At 38.5% G+C, this 16,369-nt stretch overlaps 1 protein-coding gene across 1 annotated transcript; it reads right to left on the bottom strand.

Moving 5' to 3' along the window:
• Positions 1–463: 463 nt before the first annotated feature.
• On the bottom strand, positions 464–15,559 carry il23r (interleukin 23 receptor). The gene is made up of 16 exons (XM_089000811.1): positions 15,322–15,559; positions 14,157–14,289; positions 13,120–13,298; positions 12,132–12,255; positions 11,249–11,406; positions 10,799–10,941; positions 10,543–10,699; positions 9,453–9,535; positions 8,407–8,611; positions 7,174–7,374; positions 6,944–7,042; positions 5,886–6,041; positions 4,654–4,803; positions 3,795–3,888; positions 2,877–2,967; positions 464–1,788 (listed from the first exon to the last, which is right to left on the bottom strand). The coding sequence occupies exons 1-16, from the start codon at positions 15,359–15,361 to the stop codon at positions 1,318–1,320; spliced, it is 2,484 nt and encodes an 827-aa protein (XP_088856937.1). The 5' UTR covers positions 15,362–15,559; the 3' UTR covers positions 464–1,317.
• Positions 15,560–16,369: the final 810 nt, after the last annotated feature.

The following is a 16,369-nucleotide window of genomic DNA, read 5'->3' as shown; positions in this document are numbered from 1 at the left end:
TTCCCCTGAAAAAAAGGTTCTGTCTTAAATTAGTGTGTGTGTTTATGTGTGTGTGTGTGTGTGTGATGTGTTGTGCGTGAGTGAGGAAGTGAAAACACACACAGGAAGTTGCAAGAAAAAAATAATGCTAATGAGTTGAAGTTGAGGAAACTGACTTGCGGTGTGTTTTTACTCATTCATGCCACAAACTGACAACTAAACGCTAGGCTAGCTAGGCTAACACTAACCCAAAATAATAATAATAATAATAATACATTTAATTTTTAAGCGCCTTTCAAAACCCTCAAGGTTGACTTTACAGTCACAGGACGAGTTTTTCTGTGGGTGAGCAGCGGCAGCCACACGCGCCTGCATTCGCTCAATCTGGAGTAACTCAAATAGATAGAAAGCTAGCTAGCAATAGATAGCTAATAGATAGCTAGATAGCTAGTAAGCCAGCTAGATAGCCATATTGCTAATAGATAGCTAGATAGCCGGCCAGGGAGCCAAATAGCAAATAGATAGCAAGTAGCTAGCTAGCGAGATAGCTCGCTAGATAGCAAATGCTAGGCTATTTTTTTGCTTGTCTTTTTACAGTGTGTTGTTGCTTAGTATAGGTTTAAATCCAGTTTTTTTTAATTAAGTCTTTCCTTTGTATGAATTTAGAAGACAAAATAATGCATCGTCAAAAAAGCCATTTTGTTCTTTGGTGACATACTATCCAAAAAGTACAAAATACAAGGAAACTACTGTCTCAAATGATAATAATAATAATACATTTAATGTCGAAGCACCTTTCAAAACTCTCAAGGACACTTTAAAGTCACTGGATATTTTTTTTGTTTGCGGGTGAGCAGCGGCAGCCATTAAAGAATTAAGTACAACATTGTACAAAATTAATATTTGGTGGAATATTCAATACGACTGGCCTGATTGCGCCATTTGCTTCGGTATCACCTCATCAGCATAACTAAGCCTATGTTGCCTAAGAAGTCAGTTGTAGGAACGATCCAAATTGAATCCCACCCCACCATGGCGATTTAGTGAAGGGTTTTGCTGTTTTATGAAAATAGCTTTTTTTACTCCCCATTTAAACAATCTATTTTCTTTCACTAAACTTTTAACCCCATTGTCGTCAAATGAGCCACATCTGGACATCAGGGATATATACATAGGGCTAAAACTACCAGCAAAAAAAATTAGTTTGCTGACGAAGCCTCTTGGATAAGAAGTACAGATGATGGCTGAAGAAACCTTCTCATCCGTAATCCAAAAATTGACATTGAGATTTTTGCTTCGTTATAGTCCAATTTCAGTGTTGGTTATTCTACTTCCCGCCTAAATGCTGGGAAAACAAATTTGAGGGACGTAGCCACCAGTCAGCGAGACCTCAACCGCAGTGTCACCTTGCAAATCCATCGCAGAAGGATCCTCCACGACGTCCCGCCAGTTACCGCCACTCCAGTCCGATCGTGTCGTGTGAGGCCAAGCAGGAGATTCCATCTCAAAGCTGGACGGAATGTTCCTCAGGTGCAGTTCAAAGCCGCTAAAACAAGAGTCATCCCCCCTGGGGGACACCCGGTCCTGGTCCGGCAAGTGTCCTTTTGGGGGTAGGGTCAGTTGAGGTTTGTAACTGTGGTCCAGCGTTGCCATGACAAACGCTTCCAGGAAACTGGTCTCAGGTATGGCGGGATGTTGGACAGAAGGGATGGAGGGATACGAGTCCTCTTCGGAGGCGAAACTAATCGGGGAAAGCGGCGGGTCGCTGTCGGTGTATGAGAAGGACGGCTCGCTCGGGATGGCGTCCAGCTAAGGGTAGAGATGATTTATTATTATTATTATTATTATTATTACCATTATTGCTACTATTGTTGTTATTGCTACTGTTATTTTTATTATTATTATAATTTTTCCTTCTTCATTATTATTATTATTATTATTGTTATTATTGCTACTATTATTGCTACTGTTATTTTTATTATTATTATTATTATTTTTCTTCTTCATTATTATAATTATTATTATTATTACCATTATTGCTACTATTGTTGTTATTGTTATTGCTACTGTTATTTTTATTATTATTATAATTTTTCTTCATTATTATTATTATTATTATTATTATTATTATTATTATTATTGCTACTATTGTTGTTATTGCTACTGTTATTTTTATTATTATTATTATAATTTTTCTTCATTATTATTATTATTATTATTATTATTACTATTATTGCTACTATTGCTGTTATTGCTACTGTTATTTTTATTATTATTATAATTTTCCTTCTTCATTATTATTATTATTATTACCATTATTGCTACTATTGTTGTTATTGCTACTGTTATTTTTATTATTATAATTTTTCTTCTTCATTATTATTATTACCATTATTGCTACTATTGTTGTTATTGCTACTGTTATTTTTATTATTATTATAATTTTCCTTCTTCATTATTATTATTATTATTGCTACTATTGTTGTTATTGCTACTGTTATTTTATTATTATAATTTTTCTTCTTCATTATTATTATTATTATTATTAGTATTACTATTATTGCTACGATTGCTGTTATTGCTACTGTTATTTTTATTATTATTATTTTTTTCTTCTTCATTATTATTATTATTATTATTGCCATTATTGCTACTATTGTTATTGCTACTGTTATTTTTATTATTATAATTTTTCTTCTTCATTATTATTATTATGATTATTATTATTACTATTATTGCTACTATTGCTGTTATTTCTACTGTTATTTTTATTTTTTTTTCTTATTATTTTTCTTTCTTCATTATAATTATTATTATTATCATTATTATCATCATTATTATCATTATCATTATTATTATTATGTAAAGGCATACGGGTACCCAATGAATTGTCCCACCTCCAGTAATTTGATGGCATGGCTTTTTTCTGGCTTGGGAAGCTTTTCCATCAACCAGTCGGGACCACCTGAAGTCCATCTTGCTTTGATCCTGCTCATTTAAACAAACACACACACACACACACACACACACACACACACACACACACACACACACACACACACACACACACACACACACACACACACACACACACACACACACACACACACACACACACACACACACACACACACACACACACACACACACACACACACACACACACACACACACACACACACACACACACACACACACACACACACACACACACACACACACACACACACACACACACACACACACACACACACATGCAAAAGCACGCACACACACCTGGTGCTGTTGTGCTTAACCTTTCACTGCCATTCATGAATTTATTTACAAGGTGACACTAATTTATTCAAACTATGACGTAGAGCGCCATTCACAGATTCGTTTTGATTTTGTTCTTTTCATGCTTGGGTGCCTATAAAGTGCTGTCCATGGCCTCTGGCAATGTTTTTTTTTCTTTACTACTAGGGGGCAGGATTTTTCTTTTTTCCACGTTAGCGCTTTGTTCTATCTTCAGCTGTTGTTAAAGCGCTATACAAACCAATATGTATGTCTTGCGATGTATTTTGTACAGCCGCCCTCATTTCAAGCTCATATAACTCCAGACCCATATTTCTAACGCTGTATTGAATGTTTATGGAGTTCTAAAACTCAATATTTTGTGGGTCCTGGAATTCAAGTGACATTGACAAAAACCCTGGTACTGGAGTGGACACATTTTTTGCACATTGTCTGGCAGTGAATGAGTTAACAATCAAGCTCAAAAGGGCACTTCTCGTGTAATGAGTCATATTTTGTTGTTTTTGGGGGAGTTTCTGTACCTTTGCCTCACACAACTCCAGCACGCCAGTCGTAGCAAGACAGCCACCCCAGCTAATACAGGGAACACCAGCATGGCCAGTCCACCCACTCCACCTAAACCCCAAAAATATAAACCGACCATTAAATAACTTCTTTTTTTCATTCAGGCATTTCACAAAGTGTTCACTTTCCTCAACAATTCCACATTTTCACGGGAATAAAAACCATTTGATTTGAACGAGGACATTTTTCAAATTGCAGCATTTTCCTTTTGTAAAGCCGCCCCCATTTCAATCTCAGATAACTCCAGACCCATTGAACTTAGGAATTAATTCTTTATTTTCAAATGAAAGAAGAGCGTCTCAGGTTTCTTACACTGCATTGAATGTTTATGTAGTCCTAAAACTAAATCTTCTTTGGGTCTTGGGAATTTGAGTGAAAATGACAAAAACCCTGGCACTGGAGTGGACACATTTTTCCACATCTGGCAGTGAATGAGTTAATGTCAAACTGAAAACAATTTTTTTACGTTTCCCAAATGCTCACGTTTCCAGTATTAGGCATCTTGAAATTTTCCAACTCTCGTATTAATAACTAGCTCTCTATTTGCTATCTATATGCTATCTATTAGCTATCTAGCTAGCTATCTATCTATGAGTTATCCATGAGCCTGCGAACTAACTTTCTATCTATTTGAGTTATTCCAGGTTGAGTGAACGCTGGCGCATGTGACTGCCGCTGCTCACCCACAAAAAAAACGTATCCTGTGACTGTAAAGTGACCCTGAGAGTTTTGAAAGGCGCTTCAAATTAAATGGATTATTATTATTATTATTAATATTGTTGAAGGAACGTGATTGGGAATTGCGTGATGAGGCACCTGCGGGCTCCGTGGGGGGCCGTGAGTAGATAAGGTTCCCACGTGGGCCTTCTCCGGCAGCGGTGGAGGCTGACATCTGAATCGCCACAGCGCCAAGGGGATATTTCAGCCGTGCCTGCCTCTGCTGCGACGCAGCCACCACCACCACCACTAATGACGACAACGTCAACAGTCTTGTACACTTGCATGACATTTTCACTTAAAGGACAACCGACACCATTTTCCTAACTGACATCAGAAAAACGTTTTATAGCATCTAAAACACTCAAAAACACGCAAGCTGATATTTTTAGTTAAAAGCAAAACACCAATAAAAATGACTTAAAGTGTCCCAAAACTGCCACAAAATGAGCTCGGAACTGGGTAGATTCAGAAAGTCCCGCCCCCTTGTTTGTGACGTCACGCTAGGATACTCCTTCACAAACTGCCTTGCTCCAGAATCAAAACAATGGCTTCAGAGAGTTCAGAAGAAATGAAGAAGCGGTGGGAAGAAGAAAATAACAATAATAATAATCATCATAATACATTTCATTTATTAGCGCCATTCAAAACTCTCAAGTTCACTTTACAGTCAGAGGATAGGTTTTTCTGTGGGTGAGCAGCGGCAGCCACACGCGTTCACTTAACCCGGACGTAACTCAAATAGATAGAAAGCTAGTCAGCTAATAGCTAGAATTCTGAAACTCACTTCCTCCCAACATTTGTTACACCGATTCTCTTCCCACCTTTAAATCCCATCTCAAAACCCACCTATTTAAAATTGCATTTTCTATGTAGTTCTTTCTCTTGTAAAATTGTATTTTATTTATTATATTCTATTTTGTGATTGTATTTTATTTATTATAGTACCTATGCTTGTCTGTGACTGTAAAGTGTCCTTGAGAGCTTTGAAAGGACGCTTCAAATAAAAGGTATTATTATTATTAGCTAGCTATTTAGCTAATAGCTAGCTAGCTACATAGCGAATAGATAGCAAATAGATATTTGAAGACCTAACTTGACCTTCTTTCTATCAAAACGTGATTTGGAAGGCGAACTACAAACACTAAAAATGGCTAGAAAGGCTACTGAGAAAACCGAACACCGACTGAAAAAAAATTGATCGCAAAAGTGCTGTATATTTGTTGCAATATTAAAACCGGCCACTAGAGGCCAGTGCTGCACTCAATCCGTTTTCCTGTCTTCCTATTTCCACTCGTTTATATTTGTCTCACTGTGATGCGTTTGTTCACCTGGGATTTCTCGGCTACGCACGTGCGGGGTCCTCAGATAGACGGTGTAATTGTTGATGAAGCCCCTCTGCCGCTCCACCGGGGGGTCTTCCCATTGAAGCAGGAGGTGCGTGGAGTTGTGGTCCAGCACAGACACCCTGGGACCAGCGTCCGGTACTGAAACATCAACGTGTGATGTGACGTTTTTGACATTTTCTGATATTACAGTCTCATTCCTAAAGTGTTTTTTTTTCTTCATGTTCAAGGGGGAACATAACACCTATATTGAAAAGGAAAAAGAAAATAAAATTTAAACTATAAGAAAAAGTAAAAAGAAACAAAAAGAAAAAGAAAAAAAAAGAAAAAAGAAAAAGAAAAAAAAAGAAAAAAAAAGAAAAAAAGAAAAAGAAAAAAGAGACAAAAAAAAAAAAAAAAAAAGAAAAAAAAAAAAAAAAAAAAGAAAAAAAAAAAAAAAGAAAAAGAAAAAAGAAAAAAGAAAAAAGAAAAGAAAAAAAGTACAAGAAAAGAAAAATAGACGAAAAAAGAAGACAGAAAAAAAGAAAAATAGACGACAAAGAAAAAAAGACAAAAAAAAAAAGTACAAAAAGAAAAAAAAACAAAAAAAGAAAAAAAGAAACAAAGAAAAAAATGAAAAAAAAGAAGAAAAAGAAAAAAAGAGCGAAAAAGAAAAAGAAAAGAAAAAGAAAAGAAAAAAGGAAAAGAAAAAGAAAAATAGATGAAAAAAAGAAGACAAAGAAAAAAAGTACAAAAATTAAAAAAAAAAAAAATAAAAAGAAAAAAAAAGAAATATATATATCTATATATATATATATACACAAGAAAAAAAAGAAAAAAAAATCAGAAAAAAAGAAAAAAGAAAAGGAAAAAGAAAAAGAAAAATAGAAAAAAAGAAAAAAAAAAAAAAAAAAAAGAAAACGAAAAAAAGAAAAAGAAAAAAAGAAATAAAAAGAAAAAAGAAAAGAGAAAAAGGAAAAAAAAGAAAAAAGAAAAAAAAAAAAAAAAAAAGAAAATGAAAAAGAAGAAGAAAAAGAAGTTTTTTTTATGCAGGAGTGCATTACTGAGCTGTCCCGAGTAGGCCAAGATGGAGGACGACGTGCTGACTCCTCGTGCGTTCACGACGTACACTGAGACGTGGTACCTCACCCCCACAGACAAACCTCAGAACAGGAAATCACAATTACCTTACGTGTAAAACACGCGATATCCACTGGGTGTCAGTATCGTACTGAAAACAAGAGCCCAATTGTTTTCCTTCACCTTTTCTGATGGCGTGCTTGTGTTTCTTTACCTGCAATTGTCGCATTGTTTTGATCCATGGAAACTAGCATCCAGCTGAGCTCGCGGTGACCAACGGGCACTCTAGTCCATTCCAGGACATAGTACAGCGCTACGCTTCCTGGTGACCGTGCTCTGGTCAGCTCCCAGGAGACGAGGACAGCGCTGCCGTTAGCCGTGGGATAGCCTAGCTTGAGAGCAGGCCCAAGTTCACCTGAACACCCACATGCTACGTTAGCCTCGTTGCTACCATTTCAACTTAAAGGACAACCGACACCTACGGACAAGTTGCGTCCATAATTTGTAAAATCACCTGAAATGACTTCTACGGAGTGCATTTTACAAAGATTCCACAGCATATAGCTAGATTTTACGTTTTAAGACTCGCGCTGAATATTCAGGAAGTCTTGTTTTTGAGTTGATGACAATGCCCTGAGTGACGTCACGGAGGGAACGCCCGTGACCGAGAAAGCGACACACAATGCATTTTGGGTATTTTTTTTCCATCTGAAAACACTGTGTTGATCGCAAAATTAGAAGAAAAACTATATCAATTACGCGATGGTGAATCGTGTGTCGCAGCCAATTGCGGTAACGCGTATAAAGAAGGTGTACGCTTACACAAATTCCCAGCGGACAAATCAGACCATTTCCAACGGAGCTCGTGCGCCATCTTGTGCATTTTTTCGCCGCTGCATTAGAGTCCAGACGGCTCGAATTGATATGGAAGGACTTCTTTAATCGATTGCAAACATTTATGCTTTCCTCTTCAGAAGTATTTGAATCATATTCATAATGAGTAACAAGAAAGCATCTTGTCCGAATCTGAACTCTCTGAAGCCATTGTTTTGATTCTGGAGCATGGCAGTTTGTGAAGGAGTATCCTGGCGTGACGTCACGAACAAGGGGGCGGGACTTTCTGAATCTGCCCAGTTCCGAGCTCATTTTGTGGTAGTTTGGGGACACTTTAAGTCATTTTTATTGGTGTTTTGCATTTGACTAAAAATATCAGCCTGCGTGTTTTGCGTACTTTAGATGCTACAAAACGTTTTTCTGATGTCGGTTAGAAAACAAAAAAATGGTGTCGGTTGTCCTTTAAATACACTCTCATTAAGGTTTGGTAAATGCTTTATTCAAAACATTTCTTTAAAAAAATGTAAATTATACAATTGGAGATACTTTTAAAATAGAATAACAAACATTACAATTATCACTTACAGTGTGTTGTAATGCGTTGGGTGTGTACCTGAGAATGAGAGTGGCACGATGGCCGGTGGCGACGTCCCATAAGCGGTGACCACGCTGACAGCAAGCGCAGTTAGGTCAGAGGGCACCTGAAGGGAAAACCTGCACAGGAATGTGGCGCAGAAGACATCCCGTACCGGAGGACACCGACCCAGGTCTACATTGTAGTGCTTCACCTGGCCGCTGAATGACTCTGGAGGAGGAGCCTAGACATTGTGATGCAACAATTAGGCAAATTTACGGTAAACAAAGCTGAACTCATTACGGACCTCTCCTCCCATGACTAGGCGGATAGCCTGGGTGAAGATGCAATGTTTTCAAGCAACAGCACAGAAGCTCAATGGCAAGAGATAAGCAGAACTGCAGTGTAGACAGAGATTAACAGTAGCAAATAATTTACTACAGATTAAATAATAGCGTTAGCTCAAATCACTGTTCTTATCATTTCTGATAAGTCAAAGTCAAAGTCAGCTTTATTGTCAAATATGCTAATATGCATGACATACAGCACAGATGACAATGTCCTCTCAAGGCACTTAAAATGTGGCTAAAAAAGACAATTGACAACAGAGAATACATGTAATTTCTGAATGTAAAGTGAGGTAGTGTCGTACGCAAAGTGAAGTACTGTCATATGTAATGTGAAGTAGTATAGTAATGCAAAAACAAACAAAAAAGGTTGAAGTGAGGTCTTGCAGAAAAAAAAACAAGAAAAAAATAGAGTTCAGGATGATAGTACAGCGTGTACGTGTAGTGTTTGGTGAGTGTGGCAGTGGGAAGGGGCAGGGGGGGCAGGGCTGGGAGGGAGTTGAGTCTCCTGACTGCCTGGTGGCAGAAAAAAAGGTGTATAATCTAATATTAAATCGTAGTTGTCACTGATGCGTATGGATGCACCCTACACTGACTAACAAAATGTAATTCAACAACCAAAAAAAGGTCAAAGGTCAACGAGCTTTCATTCAAACACCTGAAAACTCATTTTAAATTGGAATAAAAACCTGCATGCGTCTCCTTTAAGACACATCTTAAGAAGTAAAACCACATTACCTTCCACAAAATAGTGACAGTCTGCAGTGAGCTACTTTTGCGATTGCTCAAGATCCGCCACACATGCAGCGGCTGAGAAGGTCCTAAAGATACGCACAGGAAATTTATTAGTTAGCAATGACACTTTTATAATCCCAAATGTGCACTTTGCTATGGTGGCCTGTTTGTTTTGAACAGTTTAATGACATGTTCAAACTCAACACATTTAACCTTTACCTTTAAAAGTCTGCTAGCATAATGCTAAAATGTAACAAGAACTACTAGAGTGAACGCTGGCGCGAATGGCTGCCACTGCTCACCCGCACACAAAAATTATGTGACTGTAAAGTGTCCTTGAGAGTTTTGAAAGGTGCTTATAAATGAAATATATTATTATTATTATTATTATTAAAGACCGGTAAATTAAATTAGCATCGCCAATGCTCTAGTCCTTGAAATACAGGTAACATCCGATTTACGACCACCCGTACATACGACCACGACCTCCAGACACTATTGTTAACTCAAGAGGGGGAATTTGCAAGTCATTTAGCCTTCGAGTCTTTATTCAACATTTTGAATGGATTTTGACTTACAACCATTTTGACTTACAACCGTTTGGTCGGAACGGAACTCGGTACTAAGTCGGATGTTACCTATACTTGGAAAGTAGAAGATGATGGTGGCAAAGTAACGAGAGTATCAACATTTTAGAAAGTAGCCCTATCGAAGTAAAGCCAATCGAAGAACGTTGATCATGAAGAGCAGGGGCCCTGAGATGGAGCCCTGGGGAATCTCTTTTGCTGATTAGAACTGTGTAGTGCCTCTTTGTAATTTTTTGATGATGATACTAGTCCAGCGTGAAACAAATTCCTTGTGTGTTCTACATACTTGGCAATAAAGATGATTCTGATTCTGATTAGGGAGGGCTTGGATGGGAAGATTTAGCTAGATAGACCAAGTATAGACTTTGAGGAATGAATGTGAGCATTCGTGGGAAATAAACATCACACGCATGTACTTTTCTTATATTTAAGATGGCTCCTGTATTTTCATATTGTACTTCGGTGTAATAATTCGCGTAAACACTTGAAAGGGAATTTAATTTGACCTTTTCCTGGACTTTTGCTCATCGCCTCTGAACTCCATTTGCTGCATTTCCTGGTTCCCGTGATACACGTCCTGATCTGGAATTGGTAGTTTGTCAGGGGCTCCAGGCCGTCCACTTGTACTTCGTCCTGCCTGATCCGCCTCGCCTCTCTCACTTCCTAAGTGATAAAAGGCAGGAAGACGGTGGGGGGGGGGGGGGGGACGTCAAGGTAGGAAAGACCCTCTTCTGGATTTTATTTTGAAATTTATTTATTTACCCAGGAGGAAGAGTTGGCTAGGCGGAGTCTGACGGAAGCGCTTAGCTGCGACGAGTCTTCGGGGGTAGCCCACCGCAACACAGCCCCCATGGTGGGGGCGTTCTTAAAGTCCACTTGTGTGATGCGAGGGCGATGGGGTACGACTGCAGGGTAGGAAAGACCCCCTTATTTCAAGATCACATTGGCATTTTCACGATTCATTGCATCACTTATTCCCATGAATCCCTTTTTTTTGGTTTAACTGAATTCGAATTTGTCGCTACAGTGGTACCGTGGCTTACGAACTTAATTGGTTCCCAGGCAGAGTGTGTAAGGCGAAAAGTGTGTATCCCAAAAATTAATTTCCCATAGGAAACCATTAAAGTGAGAATAATCCGTTCCCAGGTCCCCATAAAACATAATTTTCGACTTAGTGCTTTGTAGTGCGAAGTGTGTTTCTTGATTGCTCACGTAATTCCGCGGACTGCAGCATAAACGGGTCAGATCGGGAACGTCCAAAGCGGTTGTTAGCAGTGACCACCAGTCGGTACCGTTGTTTCGCATCCAACTTGGCTTTCGGTAGCACTACATTGTCCGGCTCTGAGGTCCAATTCCAAGTGCCGTTTTCACTGTTCGTGACAGACAGACAGACAGACAGACAGACAGACAGACACAGACACAGACACACACACACACACACACACACACACACACACACACACACACACACACACACACACACACACACACACACACACACACACACACACACACACTCCTGTTTTAATGGTTTTGTGAGGTCCGGATAACTCCAGATAAGGAGTGAGGACCACCGTTGCTGATAAGTTTAGAGAAGAACTAGTGTTACATTTGAACACTAAATGTCACCCCATTTCCAACTTCAACTTCTTCAAAAAAAAGAAAAATGGACTTGAAACAAATAACAGCAGGAGTGAGGACTCTGAATGGGTACATTCAAAGTCCTCATCCCTGTAGTGAATTTGGTTAAAATATCGTTTTACTTTTTCCTCATTAACCACACACACACATATATAAACACACAGTGAGTAAAAAGTGTGTGTATCCAAGTGAAATGAAAATACACATCAAAAAATCATTTTGGGTGAATTTGTGAGGACCTTTCTGAAACTTTAACAGATGCCCTCTAGAAGCCTTTAGAATGAAAAACTTGTGAGGACCGGGCAAAAGGTCCTCACTTGACAAAAATGTCCTCACTACGTATGGTATAAAATGTTAGTGGTCCTCACAAAACTAGTCATACAAACACACACACACACAAAACGTTTGCTTATGCGAGTTGATCCAAGCAGCCGGTGAGTGATTGACAGCTGACCTGCTGAGTGACACCTTGTAGGAAGTGACCATGTGGGTGTCGCGGCCAGCCCGCCACCGGCATTCCACCAATGGAGAGTGCGAGGTGGTTTCGCAGGTGATGTTCTCCGGCTTATCTGGGGGCCCTTTCATGATGGAAGAGACTTGTTGTTAGCCATGATGCTAGTTCGTCATTTTTTGGCTACTTTTTAGATGTGCATTGTTAGCCATGATGCTAGTTCGTAATTTTTTGGCTACTTTTTAGATGTGTGTTGTTAGCCATGATCCTAGTTCATCATTTTTTGGCTAATTTTTAGATGCTTGTTGTTAGCCATGATGCTAGTTCGTCATTTTATGGCTACTTTTTAGATGCTTGTTGTTAGGCATGATGCTAGTTAGTCATTTTTTGGCTACTTCTTAGATGGTTGTTGTTGTTAGCCGTGGGGCTAGTTTGTTATCTTTTGGCTACTATTTAGAAGCTCGTTGCAAGCCATGATGCTAGTTCGTCAGTTTTGGCTACTTTTTAGATGCTTGTTGTTAGCCATGATGATAGTTCATTATTTTTTTTGGGCTACATTTTAGGTGCTTGTTGTCAGCTACGATGCTAGTTCATCTTTTTTTGCTACTTTTTAGATGCTTGTTGTTAGCCATGATGCTAGTTCATAATTTTCTAGCAACCTTTTCAATGCTCTTTGTTAACCATGATGCTAGTCTGTAATTTTTTTGGCTACTTTTTAGTTGCGGTTGCTTGTCTATAATGTAATTATGTAGCTAACTATCTAGCTAGCGCCATAATTACAGTCAACAGCGGTCTTGCTTTGAATGCTACAAGAACCCCATCACCTAAACTGCTGATGTTACACTTTGAGACCCCTCATATGGTACATCATTATTATTATTATTATTATTATTATTATTATTATTATAATGTTGCTTAAAACAAGAGTTAATATTGTTATATTCTCAGATCAATGCTGAATGCCGAGTAGATATTAAGCAAGTTTACGTACGTCCGCCGTGCAAAGTCATCCCTCCGACAACGTAGTCGACACCGTTTTCGTGCAGCCTGCACAGCAGGTGGAATCGAGGCCGCTGGACGTCGGGCAGCTTGAACTTCACCACCGGGCTGCAGTCGTCCTTCTTCCACTGAGCCTCCGGGTGCGGTTTCAATACCAAGGACACTTTGGACCTGAAAACATCCTCAGCTTTACATGCCTTTTTTTTTTGTCTTTTTCGTGCATTTTTGTTTCCATGTTAGATCAATTGTAACTTGTTAGGTATATTTTGTATTTTCATTTTTCTTGTGCAGTGATACCTTGGCTTACGAACTTAATTGGTTCCCAGAGTGTGTAAGGCGAAAAGTGTGTATCACAAAAATTAATTTCCCATAGGAAACCATTAAAATGAGAATAATTCGTCCCAAGGTCCCCATAAAACATAATTTTCTAACTACTTTCTAATTTTCTAAGCCTTAAAACTACACAAAATATACCTTATTTTATGTATAATAAATATGTGTGACGGTATTATAATTAAAGAAATAAACTGTACGTACTATATAATAAAGTGTTTTTTTACCATTGTGATGGTCGTTGATGGCTTGATGAAATGGAGTGGCCGCTTTCATCAGCATTAAACACTTGATGAGGAACGTAACCTTCTTTCACCATCCATTGAGGAATGATCCCTTGTCGGTGCTTTCTCTGTGATAATTTTATCTTGTTCCTCATCAATTGTGTTCTGTTTAGCTGGGTTGATAGCTTTTTGCATCGAGTGTACAGATGGATTGTGCGGGTTGTTTGTGGAGCCTGATTGATGGGATATTTTAACCTTGCAGTCTAGACTCTGCCTTTCAACTATCAAAGTTGAAACTCTCTCACTGTCGTCTGCCTGTCCAGTTACTACCTGAGATTTCTTTTTTTATTTATTTTAGCCTTTAACATGACTTCCTCTCTACCAAAATTGCTTTGAAAGGACTTCAACTGGCATCCGTTACTGCCAAATCAAAAAAAAAAAATTTTTAACTCCCATTTCTCTGTATTCTTACCTCCATCCACACTTTTTAATATGACAGTACACCAGGAGGTCCGAGCCCAGCAAAAACGGAGAGGTAAGTTCCGCGCTGAGGTGACCCAGGCTGTCGTCAAACATCTGACAGCCGCCAAAGAGTGGTTCACTTCCTACGGGGAAGTACCAAAAATGAAACAAAAAATGCAACCAAATAAATAAACAAACATAATTCTCAATAATCGCATGTAAATAAAATAAAAAATGAAAAAATGCACACTTGTACGGTAAATATGGGTTGATGCAATACAGCTACATATACATTGAGACCTCAACTTACAAACTTTTTGTCTTACAAACGTCAAATTTATGAAAATTAAACCTTATAATAAGCACTATTTTCATAATAGACACCCACCACGGCTGGCAGAGTGATCTTCGGCGGAAGCACACGACCGAACAGCACCAGAGGTTAATTTACCAACAGTCCTTATGGAAGGTGACTCTCCTTCCATAAGCCATCAACGACCATCAAAAAGGTAAATAAAACTTTATTTTACAGCACAGTTTATTTCTTTAATTACATTTGTCATGTAATGTGCCTCTCTTTCTAAACAGCAATTCCCTTTGGCCTTCGACCTCCAACGCCATTCCATAAATGACCATCACAAATGTAAATAAAGTGACTTTATGATAAAATGCAGTGTATTTCTTTCATTACAATACAATAGCACATTTATTCTACATAGAATAAGGTATGTTGTGTGTAGTTTTAAGACTTATTTAGTTGAAAAGTATATTTTATGGAAACCTGGGAACGGATTATTCCCATTTTAATGGTTTCCTATGAAAATTTTCTTATTGAGATACACACTTTTCGCCTTACACACTCTGTCTGGGAACCAATTAAGTTCGTAAGTTGAGGTCTCACTGTACTTGCACTATGTACAGTTTTTTATGAAACAGTTTTTTACAGTATACAGTTGACATTTTTATTTTGCTACGCTTAGAATATATTGTTTTATATCCTTTCACACACCCCCTCCCCATCCTCCTTTCAAATTGCTGCTGTGGACTGCAAAACCTTTATGTCCCCATTGTGGGACAAATAAAGGTTTTCTGATTCTGATTCTAAATACAATAAATAAATAAATTGTCTTTTAGGAGTGCACATGTAGTTAAAAAAAATGCGACAAAATACTCACCTCTCAGGAAAAGGACGATGAAACATCTCCAGAAGTTCATCGCAGCTCAGCGGTTAAAAGTCATTGCATCAGCGGAACAACTTCCTGACGTGGAGCGAAGGCTTCTGACGTTCGGTGAAGCGTCCATCTGATAACAGGCAAACTGCACCAGATCGGTGTGTTAAAATGACATAATAGGTGCTTTTGCTTGTTTTGCATATGGGGGAACGAATTAAAAAAAAATGAGGCCAGTGACCCGTTTAGTGATGTAAAAGTGGGATAAGGGGGAGTCTTCAAGTCCGCAGGTGCCCTACTTGACTCACCGCAAGATGACATTCGCACGCAAGCGTTTCAACATGCAACCTGGCAGAATGAGCATGCTCAGCGGACTCTTGTGATGATGCTGATAATAATAATAATAATAATAATAATAATAAAAAACATTTCATTTGTAAGTGCCTTTCAAAACTGTCAAGGTCACTTTACACACAGGATCGGTTTTTCTGCGGGTGAGCAGCGGCCACCACATGCGCCAGCGTTCACTCAACCCGTAACTCAAATAGATAGAATGCTAGCTAGCCAATTGATAGCCAACAGATACCTAGCTACATAGCAAGCCAGCTAGACGTTGAATAGATAGCTAACTAGCTAGCAAGCCAGCCAACCAGCCAGATATCTAATAGATAGCAAATAGCTAGCAAATAATAACAATAATAATAGTAATAATAAATGTCATTTATAAGCGCCTTTCACAACTCTCAAGGTCATTTTACAGTCACAGGATATTTTTTTGGGGGAATAAGCAGCGGCAGCCACACGCGCTAGCGTTCACTCAATCCGGAAATAACTCAAATAGATAGAAAGCCAGCCAGCCCGCCAACCGATAGCCAACAGATAACCAGCCAGATAGCTAATAGATGGCTAGCTAGATAGCTAGCCAGCCAGCCAGCCAGCTAACAGATAGCAAATAGCTAACAAATGCTGATTAAAAATAACAATAATAATAATAATAATAATAACAATTTCTACTACTTTCTTTCCTTTTCCATTTGATAGCCAACAGATACCT

The sequence above is a fragment of the Hippocampus bargibanti genome, linkage group LG07 (genome assembly GCF_051943395.1).
Source record: "Hippocampus bargibanti isolate YZ-2025 linkage group LG07, ASM5194339v1, whole genome shotgun sequence".
NCBI lineage: Eukaryota > Metazoa > Chordata > Actinopteri > Syngnathiformes > Syngnathidae > Hippocampus > Hippocampus bargibanti.
The sequence above is the reverse complement of the archived record's forward strand: the minus strand, read 5'-3'. Positions and strand labels throughout refer to the sequence as shown.